This window comes from Seriola dumerili, unplaced genomic scaffold (genome assembly GCF_002260705.1).
Source record: "Seriola dumerili isolate Sdu_G_001 unplaced genomic scaffold, Sdu_1.0 BDQW01000149.1, whole genome shotgun sequence".
NCBI lineage: Eukaryota > Metazoa > Chordata > Actinopteri > Carangiformes > Carangidae > Seriola > Seriola dumerili.
Window position 1 is genome coordinate 1,002,729 of NW_019174404.1, and position 19,388 is coordinate 1,022,116.

The window sequence follows — 19,388 nt, forward strand, 5'->3', positions numbered from 1 at the left end:
CTTGTTACGCTGCTTAAAGCATCTGTCGGGCAGCCGGGGCTTAAAAGGCTCCAAAATAAGATGATTTGGTAACATCAAGGCTTTCCCAGCGGTAATGATTACATTTGGACTTAAGATCCATGCAAGAATTTGTAGCCCAGTAAATCTCTCGACTTCCCTGCCCCCACCACTCTTCAAAAGCCTTGTCATTCAAAGGGTTAGGATGTTTGACAATCCCAGCTTGTACTACTCCACCAATTAATTGGATACGTTGTCGGGATGTTCGTTTCTCTCATCTGCTACTTAGAAAGACAAAGGATCGATGGGGGGCTGTTGACACCTCTGTGTCCGGGTGGAGTATAAATGAGGAGCCTCTGCTGAGGAGAACCATTCACTCTCTCGCTGCACTTGGAGCAACAACTTGTTTTTTTCTACGAAGACCTTCGAGATCTTACTTTTCCTCTTTTAAAAAAAAAAAAACAAAACATCTGGCAGAATGCAGGTGCCGAACAGACCCGTCGGAGCATATGGATACTCTGTGCGTAATTACGCACCAGCGTCGCTGTTCCCGCAGTACCAGGGGAGCCAGTGCGCGTCGTCAACGAAGCCTCCCAGTGGAAAATCTTTCACCATTGATGCTTTGCTCGCCAAGCCGGAGGACACAACCGGCGGCCGGACGAGTCCTTCTCAATGCGGAGTGAAATATCAGCCAGCTGCTCCGGTCCTGCCTCTCAGCGGACACGTAGGCTTACCCATAGCACCGGCACCGTACGTCTACTCTCCAAACATGTTGCACTCCGCTGTTCACACACAGCCTGGGTATTCAATCTACTGCTGCCCGCCGTTCACCTACCAGTCAACGTGTCGTGGAGCATTTTACGCACAAGGTAAATTGAGTTACTGCCATTTCTTACTGCAAACAAACAAAGCAAAAATGTAAAAAAAAAAATGAAATCACCTCTCACGTGACAGTGTGATTGACAGTCTCCCTCTCTCTCTCTCTCTCTGCTTCACAGCTTCAATGTCCAAAGTCAACGCAGGCCTGCATTCGTTCAAGACCAAAGGTGGGAAGTCGAAACGGATGCGCACCAGCTTCACCAGCGAGCAGCTGTCCCGGCTGGAGAAGGAGTTTGCCCGGCAGCAGTACATGGTCGGATCAGAGAGGTTCCTCCTGGCCTCCGCTCTGCAGCTCACAGAAGCTCAGGTATGTAAACATATACTGAAAAACCTATCTTTAAAGTGTGTCCTCAGAAACACATTCACATACATCTCTTAAATACACTTCAATGTTCCTAACGTGCGTCTTATTTTCTGTCTCCAGGTCAAAGTCTGGTTCCAGAACCGACGCATCAAGTGGCGCAAACAAAGTCTGGAGCAGCAGCAGGCCAAGCTGGCCAAACTGGGCCTGGCCGCTCCTCCAAAAAGCCCCGGATCTCAAGGGCACGGAGACGAAGGCGATGAGGATGAGGAGTTCTCCGACTCAGACGTGGACATCGACGTGTCCGATGACTCCACTGACCACTGCTAACCCGCCGCCACTGGACTTTTCAAAACAAGACTTTTTGTACATAACCGCTGAGAAAGGAGGCCTCTGTCTCCAGCTACGAGTATTTAATAGATGTATAGTTATATATTTAATTTTCTACATTTATTGCTCTTTGCTGAGTTCACTTCACGTGTTCCATGTTTGTATATTTGAATGAAATATTCAGAAATATATTTTATGACACTAATGGTGACCTTGTCCTCGTTCATTCCTTTTTATTCAGCCACTGGGAGTTTGAAGTGTTTGAAAAGTTAAATGTGACATTTTCTGTCGCAGGATAATTTAACAGAGCTGAACAGAAAACATTTCAATCATCTATATTAACTCACAACAACCAAAGTTAGAAGAGTTATTTTTCCATTGTGATGATCCGTGTGGACGGGTTCAGGTGGGAAACCAGATCAGGAGAAAAACATTTGATTTATATCTGATGACAGTTCTGGGTTTGTTCTTGCTATTGTCAATCAAATGTGATCAGAATACACTCACACAGGAGCAGATCAGCTCGGTTTCTATAAATTATACCTAGAGATGTGTATTTCCAGGTATGATCTCTGATTGTGGTGCATCTTGCTGAAGAGAAATCTTGGAGATTAAAGCGCGTTTTGAGTGAGTTTAAAAAAAACAGATAAAGCTCAGGTTTACATTAAATATTAGAGACATGGATACAGAAGATTTTGTCCACTCCACAGACCATGTTAGCTGACTACATCTAAAGTTCATCAAGACAGTTTAATGATCAAACTACAAAATGCAACAAGGTTCTGTTCACTGAACAACCAGATGAGTCTCGATTTCACTTGTATTAAGTCAAAGTTCTCCTGAGTGTGAGTTAATCTGCCCAGAAACTGATTTAGCTCAAAGAGAAACTGCCTCCTCTCTAATGTATCCCAACAAAATCATCATCGTGGCCCTTTGACCTCTGCTTATTGCTCCTCCATCTGTGCCCAGATTGAAGACGATGGAGACATTTCCTCCCAGGTTTGATCCAAACGTTAAGTCTGGGACTGACTCGGGTTCCCCTCTGATATAAGCTAAGCAAATAAATAACCAGCTCGGGGATTAGCTGGGATATCTGTAACCCGGGGTGGTAGGGGTCAGTCTGTCTCTGGGCCGGAGAGCTGGGTCTCACTGTTTAATCTGTTTAAACGGTCAATACGCCTGTTCTCACTGCTTCTCAACGGACAGGTCTCCCACATGCCCACCCACCGCCGGCAGGTGTCCTGTCTCTGCTCTATTGAAACTCGACGTCTTCCCTCCAGGGCGGAAAGGGACTCACGCTGTCTGCTGAAGCCTGCCTGGCAGACATGAGGGATAACACACAGGGGAGGGGGCGGTGTGTAGAAAGGATTGGGATGTAGCAAATGAGTCCATCAGAGCAGCTAATTGGGGTGGTCAACCTGAAAGTCCTGTCCTGTGGATAACTCGGTCATATTAAACAAAGAGGGCTGATGGGAGCACAGAGTGGTGGCTCCCACCTCTTTAATCCTAAAGTCTTTTAGTGAAAGTTTAATGCATTAAAGTTTTGTGTTAATAAATTCAGCTTCCATCAAAGTACTTTATTAGAGCAAGATAGAGCTGATAATCGAGAGGGAATAGAAGACATAATGTCGCCGTTCTGTAGCTAAGATTAAGAATAACACAAGCAAAATACCTCGTGTAGATTTCTAACAAGCAGATTTATATATCTAAATTATTTCATGTCTATTTTCCGATGACAATTCATGTCCACAAACCAAACAGGTATCTGGAATCAACCGACCACAAAGACAGGTTGATTTTTTTTAACCCAAAAAAAAACCACGTAACAAGCTGCAGTTAATCAAGTTTCATCCACAGGACAACATGTTTGGTTTGCTAGTTTACACTTTGAATAAATTATGTAATTGACTTGATGTTCTGCTAATAATTTCTGGCTTCAAGGTTTCGTCACCCATTTATACTTTTCGCTTGTGACTTCTTACAATTGAGTGTAAGTGTGGACATGAACCACAAAGTGTTTTTCCCTCTCAGATTGTTTGTTTGAAACAGAATATCTTCAATTTAACAAGAAAAAGGGAAACTTTGACATCAAAGAAAGTTATGTTTTTCTTTCTTATATCATTTAGTGACCCCTCAGATTACCCCAGGTTAGGAACTGCTGATCTATACTCTACATTAGGGCTGTAACTAACAATTATTTAATTGATTAATTGACTTCCCACAACCCAAGAAATAAGAGCATGAATTTCTTAATATTTAGACTAACTACATTTACAGCTATTGAGCTGTGCATCCACTCCCTCCCCTTTCTGCTGCCTTGTTGCTTTTTTTCACTCAATTATTTCCTGTGCAAAATGTTTTTCAGAATAAGGGACTCTTGTCTAAGTAGAAGTATGACGAACAGGTCACTGAACTCAACCAAAAACAGTTAAACATCAGTATTATAAGTTATTTCAGTCCGATTGGATCAACTTCGACTTTTACCTCTTAACTCAAAGCAGTTTGTACTGTTGATGTATATTGGCACGTTTGCAGACCTGCTTCTTCTGCGTCTTCTTTCATTGCTGCCAAACTGAACTCAACAAACTATAAAACAAACAAACGAAAACCCTCAGGAAGCTTCAAAGCAGTGAGCAGCAGAGATGCTGTAAGAGGGAGAAGACGGCTGGTAACAGTATCAAAGGGAGAAGTTTAATAAACAGTAACAGGGTTGATCTCTTTCTCTGTCTCTTGTCCGCCACCCCCTGCCTGCTCTCTCCTGGCGTCCCCGCTCGGCCTGATTAGGGCCGAAGCGTCACTGAAGGAGCAGAATTTGTGTAAAAACCCCGGAGAGCCGTTTCTGATGTGATCAGCTGGGAATCAGAGCTCCCCCCCTCCCCCTCTCCTCTCTCCACAGCCCAACGTAATCCCATTGAGGAACAGAAAGGAAGCAGCCAGAGGCCTGGGAAAACCTGGAGAGTCCTGGGGAGGGTGGAGGTGGGGGTCACCGGGCTCATCGTCCCAATTAGCACGGGGCACCTTAACGGCTGGAAACATGCCAGCGCTGGCTGGGCTTCTTAAGACTCTCTACAGGCTCCGAGCTGAAGCGTCTTATGAAAGGCAACTGTTACATCTTCATTCGTCTCATGACCTGTGGCTCGTAATCAACTCCTTTTGCACGTCAGCACTTCACACTATTTGTCTTGGTAACAGAGATGAGAGGTTGTTGTTTTTTTTATCCACACTGTCCAGTTGGACAATATTGTGTCTTTGGTGGCTTGTTCTGTATTTTCTAGAGCCGAGTCATTGTAGAGTTTTTATAGTATATAGAAACTGTTTTACTCTTAATAGCTGTGTCAATGTGACGGTTTATGATAGAAAACGTATAAATCTGTGATTGGAAGTGTCGGTAGGACAACACAAGCAATTTGATATTTCACCTTATCTCTAGAAAGTTGTAATTTCTCTCTCATTTTTTCACAATTGCCTATGATTCCATAAACCAAAAGATTCATACGTTAATTAACAAAGTATTCACCAAATTAATTGCTAATGAAAATCGTGTTTCGTCTAAAGACCCTGGTCTGAAGAGACAATCCCGGTAAAAGTTTAAGTTAGAAACTCAAACTCAGTTGCTCGCTGTTGATGTGTCTAAACATCCTCAACACACGTTGACACATGTTACTGTGCACAAGACTTCTTGTAGCACGTAAATAAACAAATCCAAAAGATATATGAATATTTAGCATTCATTTGGTCAGAATTCCTGAGTATGCAGCCAACAGCAAAACTGAAATAAACAAAACATAAATATATAAATTTTTAAATGTTAATTGTACAAATATGTTTTGCAATAGCCTAAACTAGGGCTGCAAGAAACTATGAATTTCATTATCAGTTGTTTTTCTTTTTTTGTATGATGTATAAAATGCCAGAAATCAGTGAAATATATCTGTTATAATTCAAACTCTAAGATATCAGTTGTACTTATGCTAAAGTTTGATGAGGGTATTTTTAAAAATCTCTTTGTCATCACTCCTTGGAGATGAATTCATTGTGTAAATGTGATTAACCGGATGCTTCAGTGTGTCTACATTAATACCTACAAACATACTTACATTAAGACTACAGCTCTACAGCAAGAGTTTATTTTGTTCTCCCTAGATTTAAATGCCTTTGGTCATATGACTGAGGTCAGCTGAGCTCTTAGTCTACACCGTCAGATTGTAATGCAGCTCTGAGAAGGTGTGAAAGTTCTCATGGAGAGCAATAACCTCCAGCTCCAAAGGGGAGACTGCGCTTCATTTGACCAACGCGCGTTTTAGGGTGGGCGATAGTAAAAATAAAAAAATAAAAAAAATCCTCCTTTGCATTTTATTTGCAGAGGCGAAGGCCCCTCTACTCCATCTAATAGTCATTAGCTTTCATTACAAGCGTTTGAAGTGGGAGCTGCCCTTTGTCTCGTTGTGAAAGGAGCGCATTTGAGAGGCACAATGACTTCTGACACGGGCACTGACAAGAGGAGCTGAAGTGAAACTGATGTTTTGGAGAACAGACTATTTTTCTCCCAGGAAGTAGCAGTTCCTGTTCACAATCAGACACAGAGACAGAACCACGAAGGATTTAAAGGCCAGTTTAGGAGGATTGGATTGTATCGGAATCCGCTGGTTCTCAAATTACGCGTAATTCATCCAACGTGCGCCTTTTACGCACGGCACATCCCATAAATAAAATTAAAAAACGAAACATGTTGGATCATATTATGACAACTTAACATAGTACTACGGCGTGACTATAGATAGATACTAAGTTATAGATGCAGTTACCATATATTTCTTATCTCCTTATAAATCACTGCAAAATTCCTGGAGATACTTTTACGTAGATCAAGCACGTTTATGATAACTCAATAATATTTTTATCTTACATCGCTACAAGGTCAGTATACCACTCACATGGGAAATTATTATATAATATATATATAATTATTATGTAATTTAACTGTGAATTTGTAATACACACGTTTTATTCTGGCTAAAGTTGTCAAGAATCGACTGTGGCCACAAAGAGCAGCGGATAAAGTTGAGGAGAAATACCTTTTCTGGGTATGAGCACGCATTTTATCTTTATTTTTTTCTCCAGGCCCTGTTAAATGTGGGATGTTTGTTTATGCTGAGGAGGGAAGCCGGTGGAGGAGCGGGGCCCGTACAGGTGGCTAAGCGACCCCACTTCTCATGCAGGTGGCACAAACGCAGCGACGTGCTACTTTTCCCATCTCGTTATAATGGGGTGAAATTTTCCAAGTATTTAAGTGGAATAGATTAGCTGAACACACAACGCTAATGCGAAACAAAATGGCCAATTAGTTTATTAATGAACGCGGGAGGTGCGAGAGAAACCCGGAGTTTCAGCTGAGCCGTGAGTTAGTCTGATAGTTTTAATCGACATCACGGAGACACATCAGGCGGGAAAAGACTGCAGAGACAATTAATAAAGAAATAAATCCTGATCCCAATCATTAATCACATATACTGGAAGGATTATAGACCATAATAATCACATTAAACTATTTGAATTATTTCATTAAAGGAATATTGGTGTGGAATCATTTACTGCTGCAATGACAAAGTATTTCAGAGGCTGGGGACAAACCAAATAAAGAATCTATTGAGGTGTATTTAGTACATTTTAATGTGTATTTTAGTAAAGGAAAATAAATGTGGATGATCTAGTTTATGCAGGATTCTCCTTCCTTGAAAACAGTGTAGTGGTAAATTACAGGAAGGTTATAAGCATGAAGACAAAAAGAGAATTAAACAGTAATTTCTGGAAAAGTTCATTTGAATATTAAATTTCATATTATCATCAACGTGCTGCAACAGCCATTTACTGATTTGTAGAAAGATCACAAATTGTTGTGTAATATCACATACTGATAATTTTGCATTTTCTGTTTTAGGATTGAACAGTTGGATTGGAAATAATAAGGATTATTATTATTATTATTAGGCTTCCATTGACCTCTGCAGGAAACCTCTAATCCTCTGAACAGTGCTGTGCCTCAGTTCAGCCACTGGAGGGCAGCATTGGCCTAAAAACAATATCCTCACATGAACTGGGTGAATTGGGTTTAGTGGACTGGTGGAGGTTTCCCCTTCACAGCTCAAATGACACATCACGTCTCTAGCTGCTGGCCTTCACTGTTGGAAGTAGTGTTCATCAAACACGATTTTTTTTAATAGTAGACGTTTGAACTAAGAGAGTTTTGTTTCGCACAGCTGCCACTTTTTTAAGGTCACTGGGAATATTTTTGGGAAGTTATAACATACTAAAGGGTTCTGGTGTCATGTTTACACCTTAAAATAAGGAACATCTTCAACCTTTGTGAATAAATCTTTGTTAATGCAACAACTCAAAATGTGTGATAGTCACATAATGATGAGATCACGCTATGTTTGTTATGGGGGATTACATTTGTCACTATGAACGCACCATTAAGTCCAGGCACTCATACTATCAGAGCCTATGTAAATATTAGAGTTAAACTAGTATGACTTTCTTAGTTTAGACACAGTCCACTAGAGGGCAGCACTTATCTTACACTGTGTCTTCTGTCTTCATAGTGGTCTCTGTTTTGGACCAGTTCACTGAACCCCAAAAACAAACACTGAAGACAATTAAAACTGACCATTAACTAGCAGAATGAACATTTTTGGACAATGATGTGGGTGAACAGTTTGATCAGAGCGGACTTTAATCTTGTTTGTCAGGAAATCTGGTTTTCAACTATTACCAAAAACTGTACAGGAGCCAGAGTCACAGTCATTCATAACATTTTAAAAATATATTTTCTCAAATTATTAGAGAAAAAAAGTGTAATATCTAAATATTTCTGCACTTCATCAACACATTGCACTGACTGATGTTTTTAATTGTCGAACTGCTTTATTTACTTTTAAGATATGTACCCTGGACTCTCTGGAAGGTGAGTGATCGCACTATCTTTCTACATATGCAAATATGTCGAATAAAAAGTGACCAGGGATCAAATGTAAACTTGAAATTTGTAAATTTTTCCTGAGCCAATGTTCTCAATCTTTCTTTTTTTTTTAATGACGCTACAAACTAAACAATAATCTGAGTTGTTTAGAGATTTTTTTTTCTGGCTTTCTCCCAGAATGATGTGAAAATAACAGTTTGGGAAAGTTTAAAACAAGTTAATACAAAGTTTTATTGTTATAATTTGTTCACCACTTAGACAGAGTGGCTCTATGGAAAACTGAAAATAGAGGCAAGTGTTTCCTGTCAAATCCTTAACCAGCTGTCCTTCATAATGTTTTGTTAACTATTCTCTCTTTTAGTTTACTTAATTGGACAATGTTTAACCTGTGTCACAACTGAACCCATTCTCCCTTACTGCAGCAAACCTATTATTAATATATAATCTGATGCCATCCAGTGTGGACCATATATAGGGCAGAATAACACAATACGTTTAAATATTGTTTTGTTGCTGTTATACAGGAAAGTTCAAGGGTATTAAACAACCAAAAAGAAGGCTACACCACATCAAAGGTCAGAAGTCGCCTCTAAAAGTCTCTCAGGATATCTCAGTAATATTAAACTACAATCAAATACAGAAGAATTTAACAATAAAGCGAAGACATTTCCACAGTTTGAGATGAAGATCACTGTGGTCAGACTCTCCTCCGCAGCCTCGGGGAGGGGAAAACTAACAGCAGGTACGGAACAACGGTAGACTGCCCTGCTTTGTTTTTGTTAATGCAGAGCGATTTGATCATTTATTAACCAGCAGAGATCAGGGTCAGTGCGTAAAGGCCCGCAGGCTTTCATCGTTAAACTCGGCCAGCCCTCAAGTTCCTGCTGCTGCGGTCTCAGGTAAAAAAAGAAAGAAAGAAAAGAAAGACGGTTTAAATATAAAATCCTGCAACAAAGAATGACTGCGACCGAGTCCTGACTTAGCCTGATCGCTCTTTATTCTGAGTTATTTCTCATTATTTCTTGCACCATCTTCAATACCGTGTTCTTCCTAATCTCAATCACTATGGTTAAGGATTTATAATGTAACTTTACAACAAAACATAATAGTTTCGAACAGGACATTTAGTTTAAATGAAAAAAATTGTATCCTGAAGCAAATATAACCCCATTCATTCTTCCATTTTTTCTGCAATCTTTTCAATTCGACAAAAATAATCGACAAAAACAAGCATTTTTAATAGGATGGAAATTATTTATCGGCCTGTTAATTTCAACAGTGGCTCTTATGAGTCGTGCAACAGAGGAAATACATTTCCAGAGAAACTGTGCTCAGAGCCACATAGAAAAGACATGTAGATGTTTATCTGTCCACACAGTCCTTCACTGAGGACTGTGCTGAAAGAAGTTAAAGTGGAGGAGGAAACATTGGGCGCTTTTTGGACACAGAGCCATTGACAGAACCTACCGCCGTCTTTAGGAGCCTTTAGCTCTAAACGCCTAATCAACGACTTGTTTTACCTCATAATTTCCATCGGTAATGATTTTCTAATGCAACTTCTCAGCAAACGAGCGTTTTAAGAGGTAAATGATCAACTTGGTTAGCGCGCCATGGAAGCGGAGCGCCGGGGGACCAGTCAGCCTCCGAGCTTCCTCTTTCCCTGCTGTTTTCTCCTGCAGGACCATGCAATCTGTCTGCAGGACGACCTGCTGCTACACTGAGCTCATTGAGAACAAACTGAGCCAAATCATTTTCTTGATGCCAGTAGAATGGTGTCTCATTTAGTCTGTTTTCCAACATGTTGCGCTTAAATCCTGAAACTACTGAAACTATTAAAAAGTGAAATTATCTCACGTTTTGGTTTCAGGATAAAAACTAAATTTTTGCTTTTGACAAAGTAATTACTAAATGACATATCAACATGAACACAGTCCACCAGTAACAGACTGGAGGATTTTTTGATCATTGACCGGACAATCAAATTATTATAATTATTATTGTTATTATTATTATTATTATTATTATTATTATAGCGGTAACAAAAAACGAGTAAAAAAATAAATCCAATGCTGCCCATATTTATTTCCTTTCCTGATAAACATAGCTACTGAGTGGAACATGTGTTGCACCAAGAAAAAAAACGTTAAATCCACAAAATAAAAACTTATAATTTTACAGAGCAAACACTGAGAGGAGACACCGTTTATAGTAGTGGGAGAACAATGTGCTGCAGTTTTACCTGGATATAAATCTGATTCAGCAGAAACAACGAATTGCTAAAATATGTTTGAATTACACGAATAAAACTAATGAAAAAAAAAAAAATATATATATATAGATTGAAATAATAAAGAACAGCCGAGCGGAGAGAAAAATGAATTGACCTTTAAGTAAATCAGCCTTTACCGTGTTTTTCTGTTTCGCCTTTAAACGCATATTACAGGTGAGTAAAAGCATGTGAAGTCTATATATATTCTTGGTGGTTCACACACTTCCAGTAACACGTTCTATCGTTGTATAATGATGATGAAACGGGCTCTAAATGTTATTAAAGCCCTTGGAAAAACGTCAGGTAACTTCAGGTAGTCAGTTGAGGGTGAAGAATCCCACTTGTCTCCATGAGTAATTTTCCTGAACAGGGTTTAATTTCTTGACATACAGGCTTCAAGATACTATGCTGCTGACACTGCTGCAGAAAACGACTGAACCTGCACTGAAACAAGTGGAACTTTCTCACCCCCACCGGCAGATTGTTTTCCCTTTAGAAAAACGAGATATTAAGGCTGAATAGGACACACAATGACCCATTAATTGGAGCACACATGTTTTCTCAGCGTGTCTCTGTAACTAAGCCGCCCGGTCTTGTGTGATCTATGAAGCAGGTACTTGAGGAGACCTATTGGCAGGTGCTGTGGTCCAATCAGCTCTCTCCCTGCGCAGCGTCAAGCTACATGGAAGCTCGGAGGCGCTTTACTTGGTGCGCACTTGTGCACAGAAACCCTCCGAGTGCGTACAGACTCCATGGATCAGGGCAATTTGCAGCACTGTTGAGTTTGTGTGCAAAACCCTCCTCGCACCCTCCATCTTTGATCATGCATCTTTGAGAGGGGGGGGGTTATCTTTTCCAGCAAGAGGAAGGGAAACGATTGATCACTTTCCTTTGGTGTTGGTTTCTATTTCTTTTCACAAGATGATGTTTTCGTCTGCAGGAAAGCGCTGCTTCACGATAGAGTCTCTGGTGGCCAAAGAGAACCCTCTAACAGCCGAGGATCCCATCCGTCCGACGGCTTTAAGTTACTCTAACCCGACGACAGATGCCTTAATGAACGGTTACCAGGGTCCACCGGCCAGGTCCCTCTACCAGAGCCCGGACCTGGTGTTCCCAGAGACGGTAAACCATCCCTCCCTCACCGTGGCTCCACACCAGCTCGGAGGCTCCCACCTACAGCATCCGCACTTCTTCGGGACACAACACCGAGACCCGCTCAACTTCTACCCCTGGGTCCTACGGAACAGGTTTTTCGGACACAGATTTCAAGGTATGTGATGTGGAGATACAACACCATCGTTTAGAACATTCAAATATGACGAAGCAGGTTTTAATTTTACTTAAAGATCATACAACTTTATTCATTCCTGGAATGGTCAGCCTAAAAACGAACAGGATGCTCTGCATTTGTTTGAATTTATAGATCTATGGGTTTTACTGTTTGGAGAAATTCATAACATGTGTGTTTGTATAATTCAAAATTAATTAACACAACTTCATGACTATTAGATAAAAGTTGTCCAATCTCTGCTTTCTGAGAAGTTACAGACAGCTGGATGTTATTGGACATGACATTTTCGAACATGATATGATTGCCAATATTGAGAACATTTCCTGTTTGAACAATAAATTGCAGCCAGATAGTATAAACGACAAGGCCACCGGGTCTGCAGCAGGCTGTCGAGCTGCTCTCATATTTCCACTCTCATTCGCCCTGCAGCTACTCTCAGAAAGCCACAGCCAGGAGAAGATAAGCTCTGAGCTGGATTTTTTTTTTCCATACAAGAAAACTCGCCCTGGGTTAGGCTACAATTGCACTGCAAAAAAAAAAATATCTTGCACAACAACATCCAGGCTATAGAGGCACAATAGATAAAAATCCATGATAATAAGTTCAGTATTATGGGAACAGAAACGCAAATCTGAAGATCCAATACAGGCATTACAACAGCAAAGGGTTTAACTCAGCCTGCAGTGATTTATTTACCAGACAAACAACTGTGCATCTATTACTCAGTAAATGCATCTCTACAACCTATTATGGCATGTTTTAACAAAGTGTACTTTTAATTTCATATTGTACTTTATTGCATGACTAACTGGTCCTGTATGACAGAAGTGTGTATATATATATATATATATATTACACTAAAGTCAGAATGACACAAATCCATAAAATGCCCCTAAATTATTATAATAAAATATCCACCTATATTTCCACACTGGCAGTTTGATGTATCCTAATTACAATATAGTTTAATTAATAAATATCCCATAAAGACCTCTGGTGGATTTTGTTGTGGACTTTCTTACTGGATGCAAGAGGACAAAAATGAAATAAAAAGGTTAAAAAAATAAATAAATATATATTTAAAAATAAAAGGTCACCATTATATTTCCAATTCAGTCGCCTACTTCATGTGCGCATTAGCAACAGCCTTCTGGAATATTTTACCCTTAAAAAAAAACCTGTCGTTTTCTGCTTCAGATCTTACACCTGCTTGAAAAAATATTCTAAAAGAGATCAGGGTGAAAATTTATTCGTTGTCAGTTAATTAAGCGCTATTCACAGTAAAAAACATATTCTCGCTCATTCAAAACACTATCAAAACACTTCATCTTAATTTAGCCTGTGTGCTATAAAATACAGTATATTTAAATGTGGTCGTTTATCCGGCTGTATTAGAAGCTATTTGATCAAATAAATATATAATGTCAATTTTCTCATTTATGTTTGGTTAATATAAGCTATATTTGGCTGAACCCTTCTGAACCAGTTTAATAGTAATCGGACAACTTAATAGTGAGAAAAAAATAAATAAACGGCTATAGTTAGATCTAAATTGTTTTTATTAGGCTTCTACTCCATTTTTAATACAGAGAAACTACTTGTAAAGCTTCTCCGTCTGCCTAAGGCCACGTTCAAATGTGCCCACCCCAACATGCGTTAAAGATAGGCAGCTAAAAGGCAGGGTTTGTAGTAATAAAGGAAAGAGAAACAATAGAAAAGGGATGTTTCATGGAAACACGCAGGTCGCTTTGTTAATGCTGTTGGTAGAGTGTGAGTTCAGGTATTTAAATAATTTGACAAAAACTTATATTACAAGCATTCACCAGCAAATAGGCATATTTAATTTCTGATATTTACTTTATACAACTAGTAATAATAAAAATAATAATTAACAATAAATAATAATAACGAAGAGTCTTTTAATTTCGCTTGACCTCTGCTTTCCATTACCATAATAACAACATCTACAGCTTCATTTGTCATATTGTCTTATAGACTCAGAGCAGGTCTATTAACACTGTTCACGCTGTTTCTGATTGGTTAGTTTATAAGACTGGTCACACACACTTGACAGCCAACCTGCTGCACACTGTCCAGTCAAAAAAAAAACAAAGCGTTATAATATTGTTACCTTCTCCAGTCTCGACTGACGCCCCCTTCCCGTTCCAGGTAACGATGTGTCCCAGGACAGCCTGCTCCTCCACGGTCCTTTTGCCAGGAAACCCAAACGCATCCGGACGGCCTTCTCTCCCTCGCAGCTCCTCCGTCTGGAGAGAGCCTTCGAGAAGAATCACTATGTGGTGGGAGCCGAGAGGAAGCAGCTCGCGAACAGCTTGAGTTTATCTGAAACACAGGCAAGTTAAGCTAACGTCATGCTAGCAACGACGCACTTTTCCCCTATAGTTTTATGATGTTCGAGTTTGAGTTTCTTCTCTCAAACACGGCTAATTTAATTCTCACTCACTTTTAACTGCTTCGAAAAAAATAAGAAGTCGACCCTTAAAGATCTAAAATCGTCTCATTATTAACAATTTCTGCTTTTAACTTGACTTTACTGAGAGCTGCGTTTCCATGGTAACAACATTCTATTCCGTGAGATTGGCGCTCACGCTACTGTCAAGTGTCGCGATAAACCACGGGAATATTTCCACTATGAGAAAAATGTACCTAACATTACTGCGTTTCTCGTCGCGAATGGACGACGGAGAGACTGTATCTGTCTGACAGAAAGTAAAGGGCGTACGTGGGAAATATTAAGAGGATAATTCAATTAAACATATTAATTAAATAAAGGCAAGTCATCCCCGAACAGTAACCATGGGGGGTAACTAAGCAAGATGGAAATATCAGTGTGAAAATGACATTTATTTCAAAGCCAAAATATGAAGTTAAGATTTTCGGTAATGTCAATTATAAAATGATGACGATGATAATAATAATAATAATAATAGTTAGTATAATCAATTCAATTTAAAGCAGCAAAATTAAAAGGTAGCAAGCTTAACTTAAGGTGATTATTATTTCAACTACTGTTAATGTCTGTTTTAAATAGCTTATTTAGGTATTAACTACAATGGTTTGAAATATAGGTAGCCTAAGTTATTTACAAATAAGGAATTATCTGAGTATTTTTGCTGTAACGTTAAAAAATGAGTCTATTACAATGATACTAAGGAAATTATAAATTATTTTTGAATTGGCTGTATAAAAATAAGAGCATTTTATCATATCATATCAGACCCACAGTTTGCAACACAGTACACAAAACTGTTGCTAATACTGAGACTGACAGTGTTGTATCGTGCACTTTTTAAAGAAATTCAAAGTTTTTTTTAACATATGAAAATCTGGGCAATCCACTTTGAAGAATTCCCTTTCTCCAGTCACACGAGACATGGCTACAGTTCAGTTAGTCTCTTACAGATGTTTAATTCATGCATGCTATAGGATAAAGACGAGTAAATATTATTGATGCTGAACTTTAATGAGTCCACATTATCTGGGTGTCAATTAGGCCTAATAGGCAATAAAAAGAGTCAGCAATATGGATAAATGCTGCTTGCAAGTTTAAGTTTTGTGTCAGTCAATAGGAGGCTTGCAATTAAGCACCAATTGCATTATGCTAATTATAACAACAGTGAACTGAATGTTAATTAACTCACACAAAGTTTATTTGGTCTTGAGTTTAAGTATGTGCTGCAACAACAACAAAATAAAAAACAATGGGGAGCAGAGATGACAACTTTAGTTATATAATCCAACAAGATAATAAGAGAGTTGATACTAATTCATGAAAATGATAAAATCAAATACTGCTGCACCTTTCCTGTGGCTGGTAAACTAGCCCACTTTGTTTCCAGATAGTTCCCTGTGGCAGCACCACTGTAGACAAACAAACTAAAGCACTACCATCCAGCTCTTGAAGCTGGTATGTGAAATGAGCCTTTGGCCTAGAGAAAGGCAAGAGAGAGAAGGAAGCTAACATTATGAAGCCCAGCGATCTTGTTGCTATTTAAAAAATGGATCCTGACCACATATAGGTTACTCAGCCAAGCTCATGTTCCAAGGTCACACTAGGAACACAAGCCAGACGAGAGAGCTATTTAGCTTGTTGGCCTTTCCCCATGTATTCATGCAATTTTCAGTCATGGACGCAAAGAGAAGTTGCCATTTAAGATTTAAATAACAGTTAAATTTAACAATTGAATTAATTTTAGACAGGAGCGGGGGATCAGTTGTGGAGAGAAGAGTAGTTTTGTAGGATTGTTAAAAAGAAAAGATGGCAGGTAAAGCCTACACTGGTTTCCAGGGGGTGAATATATTCAGATTTTGGGAGTAAATGAGAACTCTATGCATTATTTTAATTTTTAAAAAACAGAATATAAATTAGCAGTGAGTGTGAAAGTAAATTTTCTTTTATTTTGACTTAAAGAGCCTGTTGTGCCAACTGACAGAGATTTAAGCTTGTCGTAGGAAACTCACAAATAGAGCTGAAACAATTAAACAATTAATCGATAAGCCGAAGCCGAGCTAATTTGATAATCAATTAATTGTGTATGTTATTTTTCAAACAAAATTACCAAAGGTTTTCTCGTTCCGGGTTCTTAAATGTGAAGATTTATTGCTTTTTCTCTGTTTTAGAACATTGTTTTGGACTATTGCTCAAAAACATTTGGAGACATCACCTTGGACTCACCTCGCTTTTTTCATTTGCAAATGTTTTACATTTTATAGCCAAAGCAAGTCATCAATGGACTGTGTAAACACTCTGCAGATTAATGGATGATGAAAATAATTATTAGATGTAGCCTGTTATTAAAGACATCAATGATGAGTCCATTACATTTAGTAATGGGCCACTAGAACCAAAACACTTTGAAGTTGTCCACCTTAAGAAATGTCTATTGCATATTGTTTATATTTCACTCACTGGGATCAGTTTGACCTGCTACTCTGACATGACACAATGTGCGTTGCCGTCATCATTTAAACCTGTGTATTCTTCTGCCCAGGTGAAGGTGTGGTTCCAGAACAGGCGGACCAAGTACAAGCGGCAGAAGCTGGAGGAGGAGGGACCAGACAGCCAGCAGAAGAAGAAGGGGAACCACCACATCAACAGATGGCGCATCGCCACCAAGCAGGCCAGCTCCGAGGACATTGACGTGACCTCAGAGGACTAAAACCTCGGTCCAACCCCCCGACAACGCTGCCCTAAAACCCGCGTCCCCTTCTGACGCATCAGAGGACCAACACTATTTATTATGTAATATTATTAAGTATAATTAGACACATTAGAGGAAGACGCACACGGACTAAATATGTGATCACCACACATCTCTTCATCGAGGTGCTATACTCAGTGACACTGGAAGAAAGAAAAAAAAAACACATCTTATTTAATGACATCCATCCTGAATGACTCTTGATGAGGAGACATCCCTCCATCGTTTAATGATCTTTGGTGTGTGACAACCAAAGATGAAGAGAAACAACGTCAACCTCGATCATAGTGTTTTTTTTTTTTTGTTTTTTTTTTTATTGTACATAGGCCACTGTATGAAAGGTTGTTTTTGAAAGAGGCTATTTGTTTCATTAAAGCTGTTTTTACCACCTGCTTAGGTCATTAACACCTCATTGCTCAACCCACCCACTCCGCCACCTGTGTACCGTGTTAATTTAAATTTTATCCTCAATGACGAGAAACGTGTTGTCGCACACTTTTAATCCACGCAGTGAGTCGGAGAACGGCTTGGTGACTGGCCAGAAGAACAAAACAGGAAATGAACCGTGTGTCAGAAAGACAAGATGCAAATCTGTCGGTCTCTGCATGATTTGATTTTTTTTTAACTTTTGTGACTTGAGAGCCTTTTCCGGCGCTCTGTTACGCTCCCTAATGAAGATCCTCCACAGAGAGGCGATTCATGGCCAGCTGTGCATGACTCTGGGACAGATGAGAAGCTGCAGAGACCCCTGGTGTTAGGGGCGAGTTGTGCCACATAATAAAAGCAAGTTCACAGCTATGTGCTTCGTCTGCCATGCCACATTTGTCACTGACGGATGACATCTCGCCATTTGTTGAATGTCTGCATTTGCCTAATTTCATTGAGCGCAGTGTGTGGTATAAAACATGAGAACATACTTTTCAAGCAGAACATGTAATTACAAAAAAGATGTTTTAGAAATAAAAACAAAAACTATTTCTCTGATGGGAAATGTAATGTTTTTATATAATTCAGGTACCGTTTTCTTTTTTTTCTTTTTTACAACAAGTCAACCAAGCTCAAGAGTCTGCAGGTTTTCATTCCAAGCAGCCATTACAGCTGCAGGTATCACTCATTAGTTCCTCCTCTCCGCGTGAAGCTGCATGAGGAAATCAGTGTGAAACATGCTGCTGCAGTGTTTGATTGGAATGAAAACCTGCAGACACTCGGGCCTTCGTGGCACATGAAATGGTGAACAGTTCAACCAAAGAGGAATTTTCCATTTTCATGTTGTTTTATGTTGTAAACTAGAGTTGAAAAAGTATCCCTCATAGCTAAAAGTTTAAATTTGAATTGTATAAATATGTCTCATTACACCCCCCCAAAAAAAATCTAACAACCCCTTGGGAGGGTTTCTCTTAGTTTGGGAGCCATGGCTTGAGACTGAGGTGTCAGGAACGGTGCAGGACAGCTGCACAGGTGTCAGGTGTGTTACTTATCAGCCGGTATTTCCTCTGAATTCCAGCAGAAGGGGGACACAGAAATAATTCCCATCCAAAGGATCCGAGCTCTGAAAAAAAAAGAAAAGAAAAAAAAAAGAAAGAGGGAAAGTAGTCACTATTGTGCGCCACCCCTTTCACCAACCGCCTCAGTAATCATCTGTCAAGAGAAACGGAAGGAATCTCCTCCTAATGACCCCGAGCCTTTAGAGATGAGCCCTGACGTCTGACCCTGATGTTTTGTAAGTCAAGAGCCAGAGAGGCAGCAGAGAAAAGGTGGGAGGCAGACAAGTCAAACATGCTGCAGTAGTCTCACCTTTTCACAAAGGCGCACAATGCGTCAGACATCTGCAGTTGCAAAAGGGGCCACATGCCTTGTTTTGAGTTTCCAGGACATCCTATACTCACTGCAGGTGCAAACACACGGTACAAAAAAAAGATAGAGATTGAGCATTCCTTATTGTCCAAATAAACATCATCAAAGGTGTATTTTAACCAATACAGCAGCTCACCCTGACCCGTGAGGCTCTACAACCATCTTCTCGACAGGCAGGTGTGGTTAGGGCCAATCACATCTCAGTTGGGTAAAAGGTCAGCAGCGACTAACGAGAGCTGCGCCTCTCAGTTGTCTGTTAGGGAAAA

General features: G+C 39.7%; 2 protein-coding genes across 2 annotated transcripts; both read left to right on the top strand.

The window, feature by feature from the left end:
- The first annotated feature begins 475 nt into the window (after positions 1-475).
- LOC111225626 (homeobox protein not2-like) lies at positions 476-1,507 on the top strand. The gene is made up of 3 exons (XM_022750607.1): positions 476-866; positions 996-1,183; positions 1,301-1,507. The coding sequence occupies exons 1-3, from the start codon at positions 476-478 to the stop codon at positions 1,505-1,507; spliced, it is 786 nt and encodes a 261-aa protein (XP_022606328.1).
- A 9,969-nt stretch (positions 1,508-11,476) lies between these two features.
- LOC111225819 (homeobox protein EMX1-like) lies at positions 11,477-18,187 on the top strand. Its single transcript, XM_022750851.1, has 3 exons — positions 11,477-12,025; positions 14,216-14,400; positions 17,059-18,187. Exons 1-3 carry the CDS (start codon positions 11,677-11,679, stop codon positions 17,224-17,226), a joined length of 702 nt encoding a protein of 233 aa, XP_022606572.1. The 5' UTR covers positions 11,477-11,676; the 3' UTR covers positions 17,227-18,187.
- Positions 18,188-19,388: the final 1,201 nt, after the last annotated feature.

Coding starts and splice junctions, on each gene's coding strand:
- LOC111225626 (XM_022750607.1), top strand. CDS start 476: ATGCAGGTGCCGAACAGACCCGTCGGAGCATATGGATACTCTGTGCGT. Junction 867..995: donor TGGAGCATTTTACGCACAAG/GTAAATTGAGTT, acceptor TCTGCTTCACAG/CTTCAATGTCCAAAGTCAAC. Junction 1,184..1,300: donor TGCAGCTCACAGAAGCTCAG/GTATGTAAACAT, acceptor TTCTGTCTCCAG/GTCAAAGTCTGGTTCCAGAA.
- LOC111225819 (XM_022750851.1), top strand. CDS start 11,677: ATGATGTTTTCGTCTGCAGGAAAGCGCTGCTTCACGATAGAGTCTCTG. Junction 12,026..14,215: donor TTTCGGACACAGATTTCAAG/GTATGTGATGTG, acceptor TTCCCGTTCCAG/GTAACGATGTGTCCCAGGAC. Junction 14,401..17,058: donor TGAGTTTATCTGAAACACAG/GCAAGTTAAGCT, acceptor TCTTCTGCCCAG/GTGAAGGTGTGGTTCCAGAA.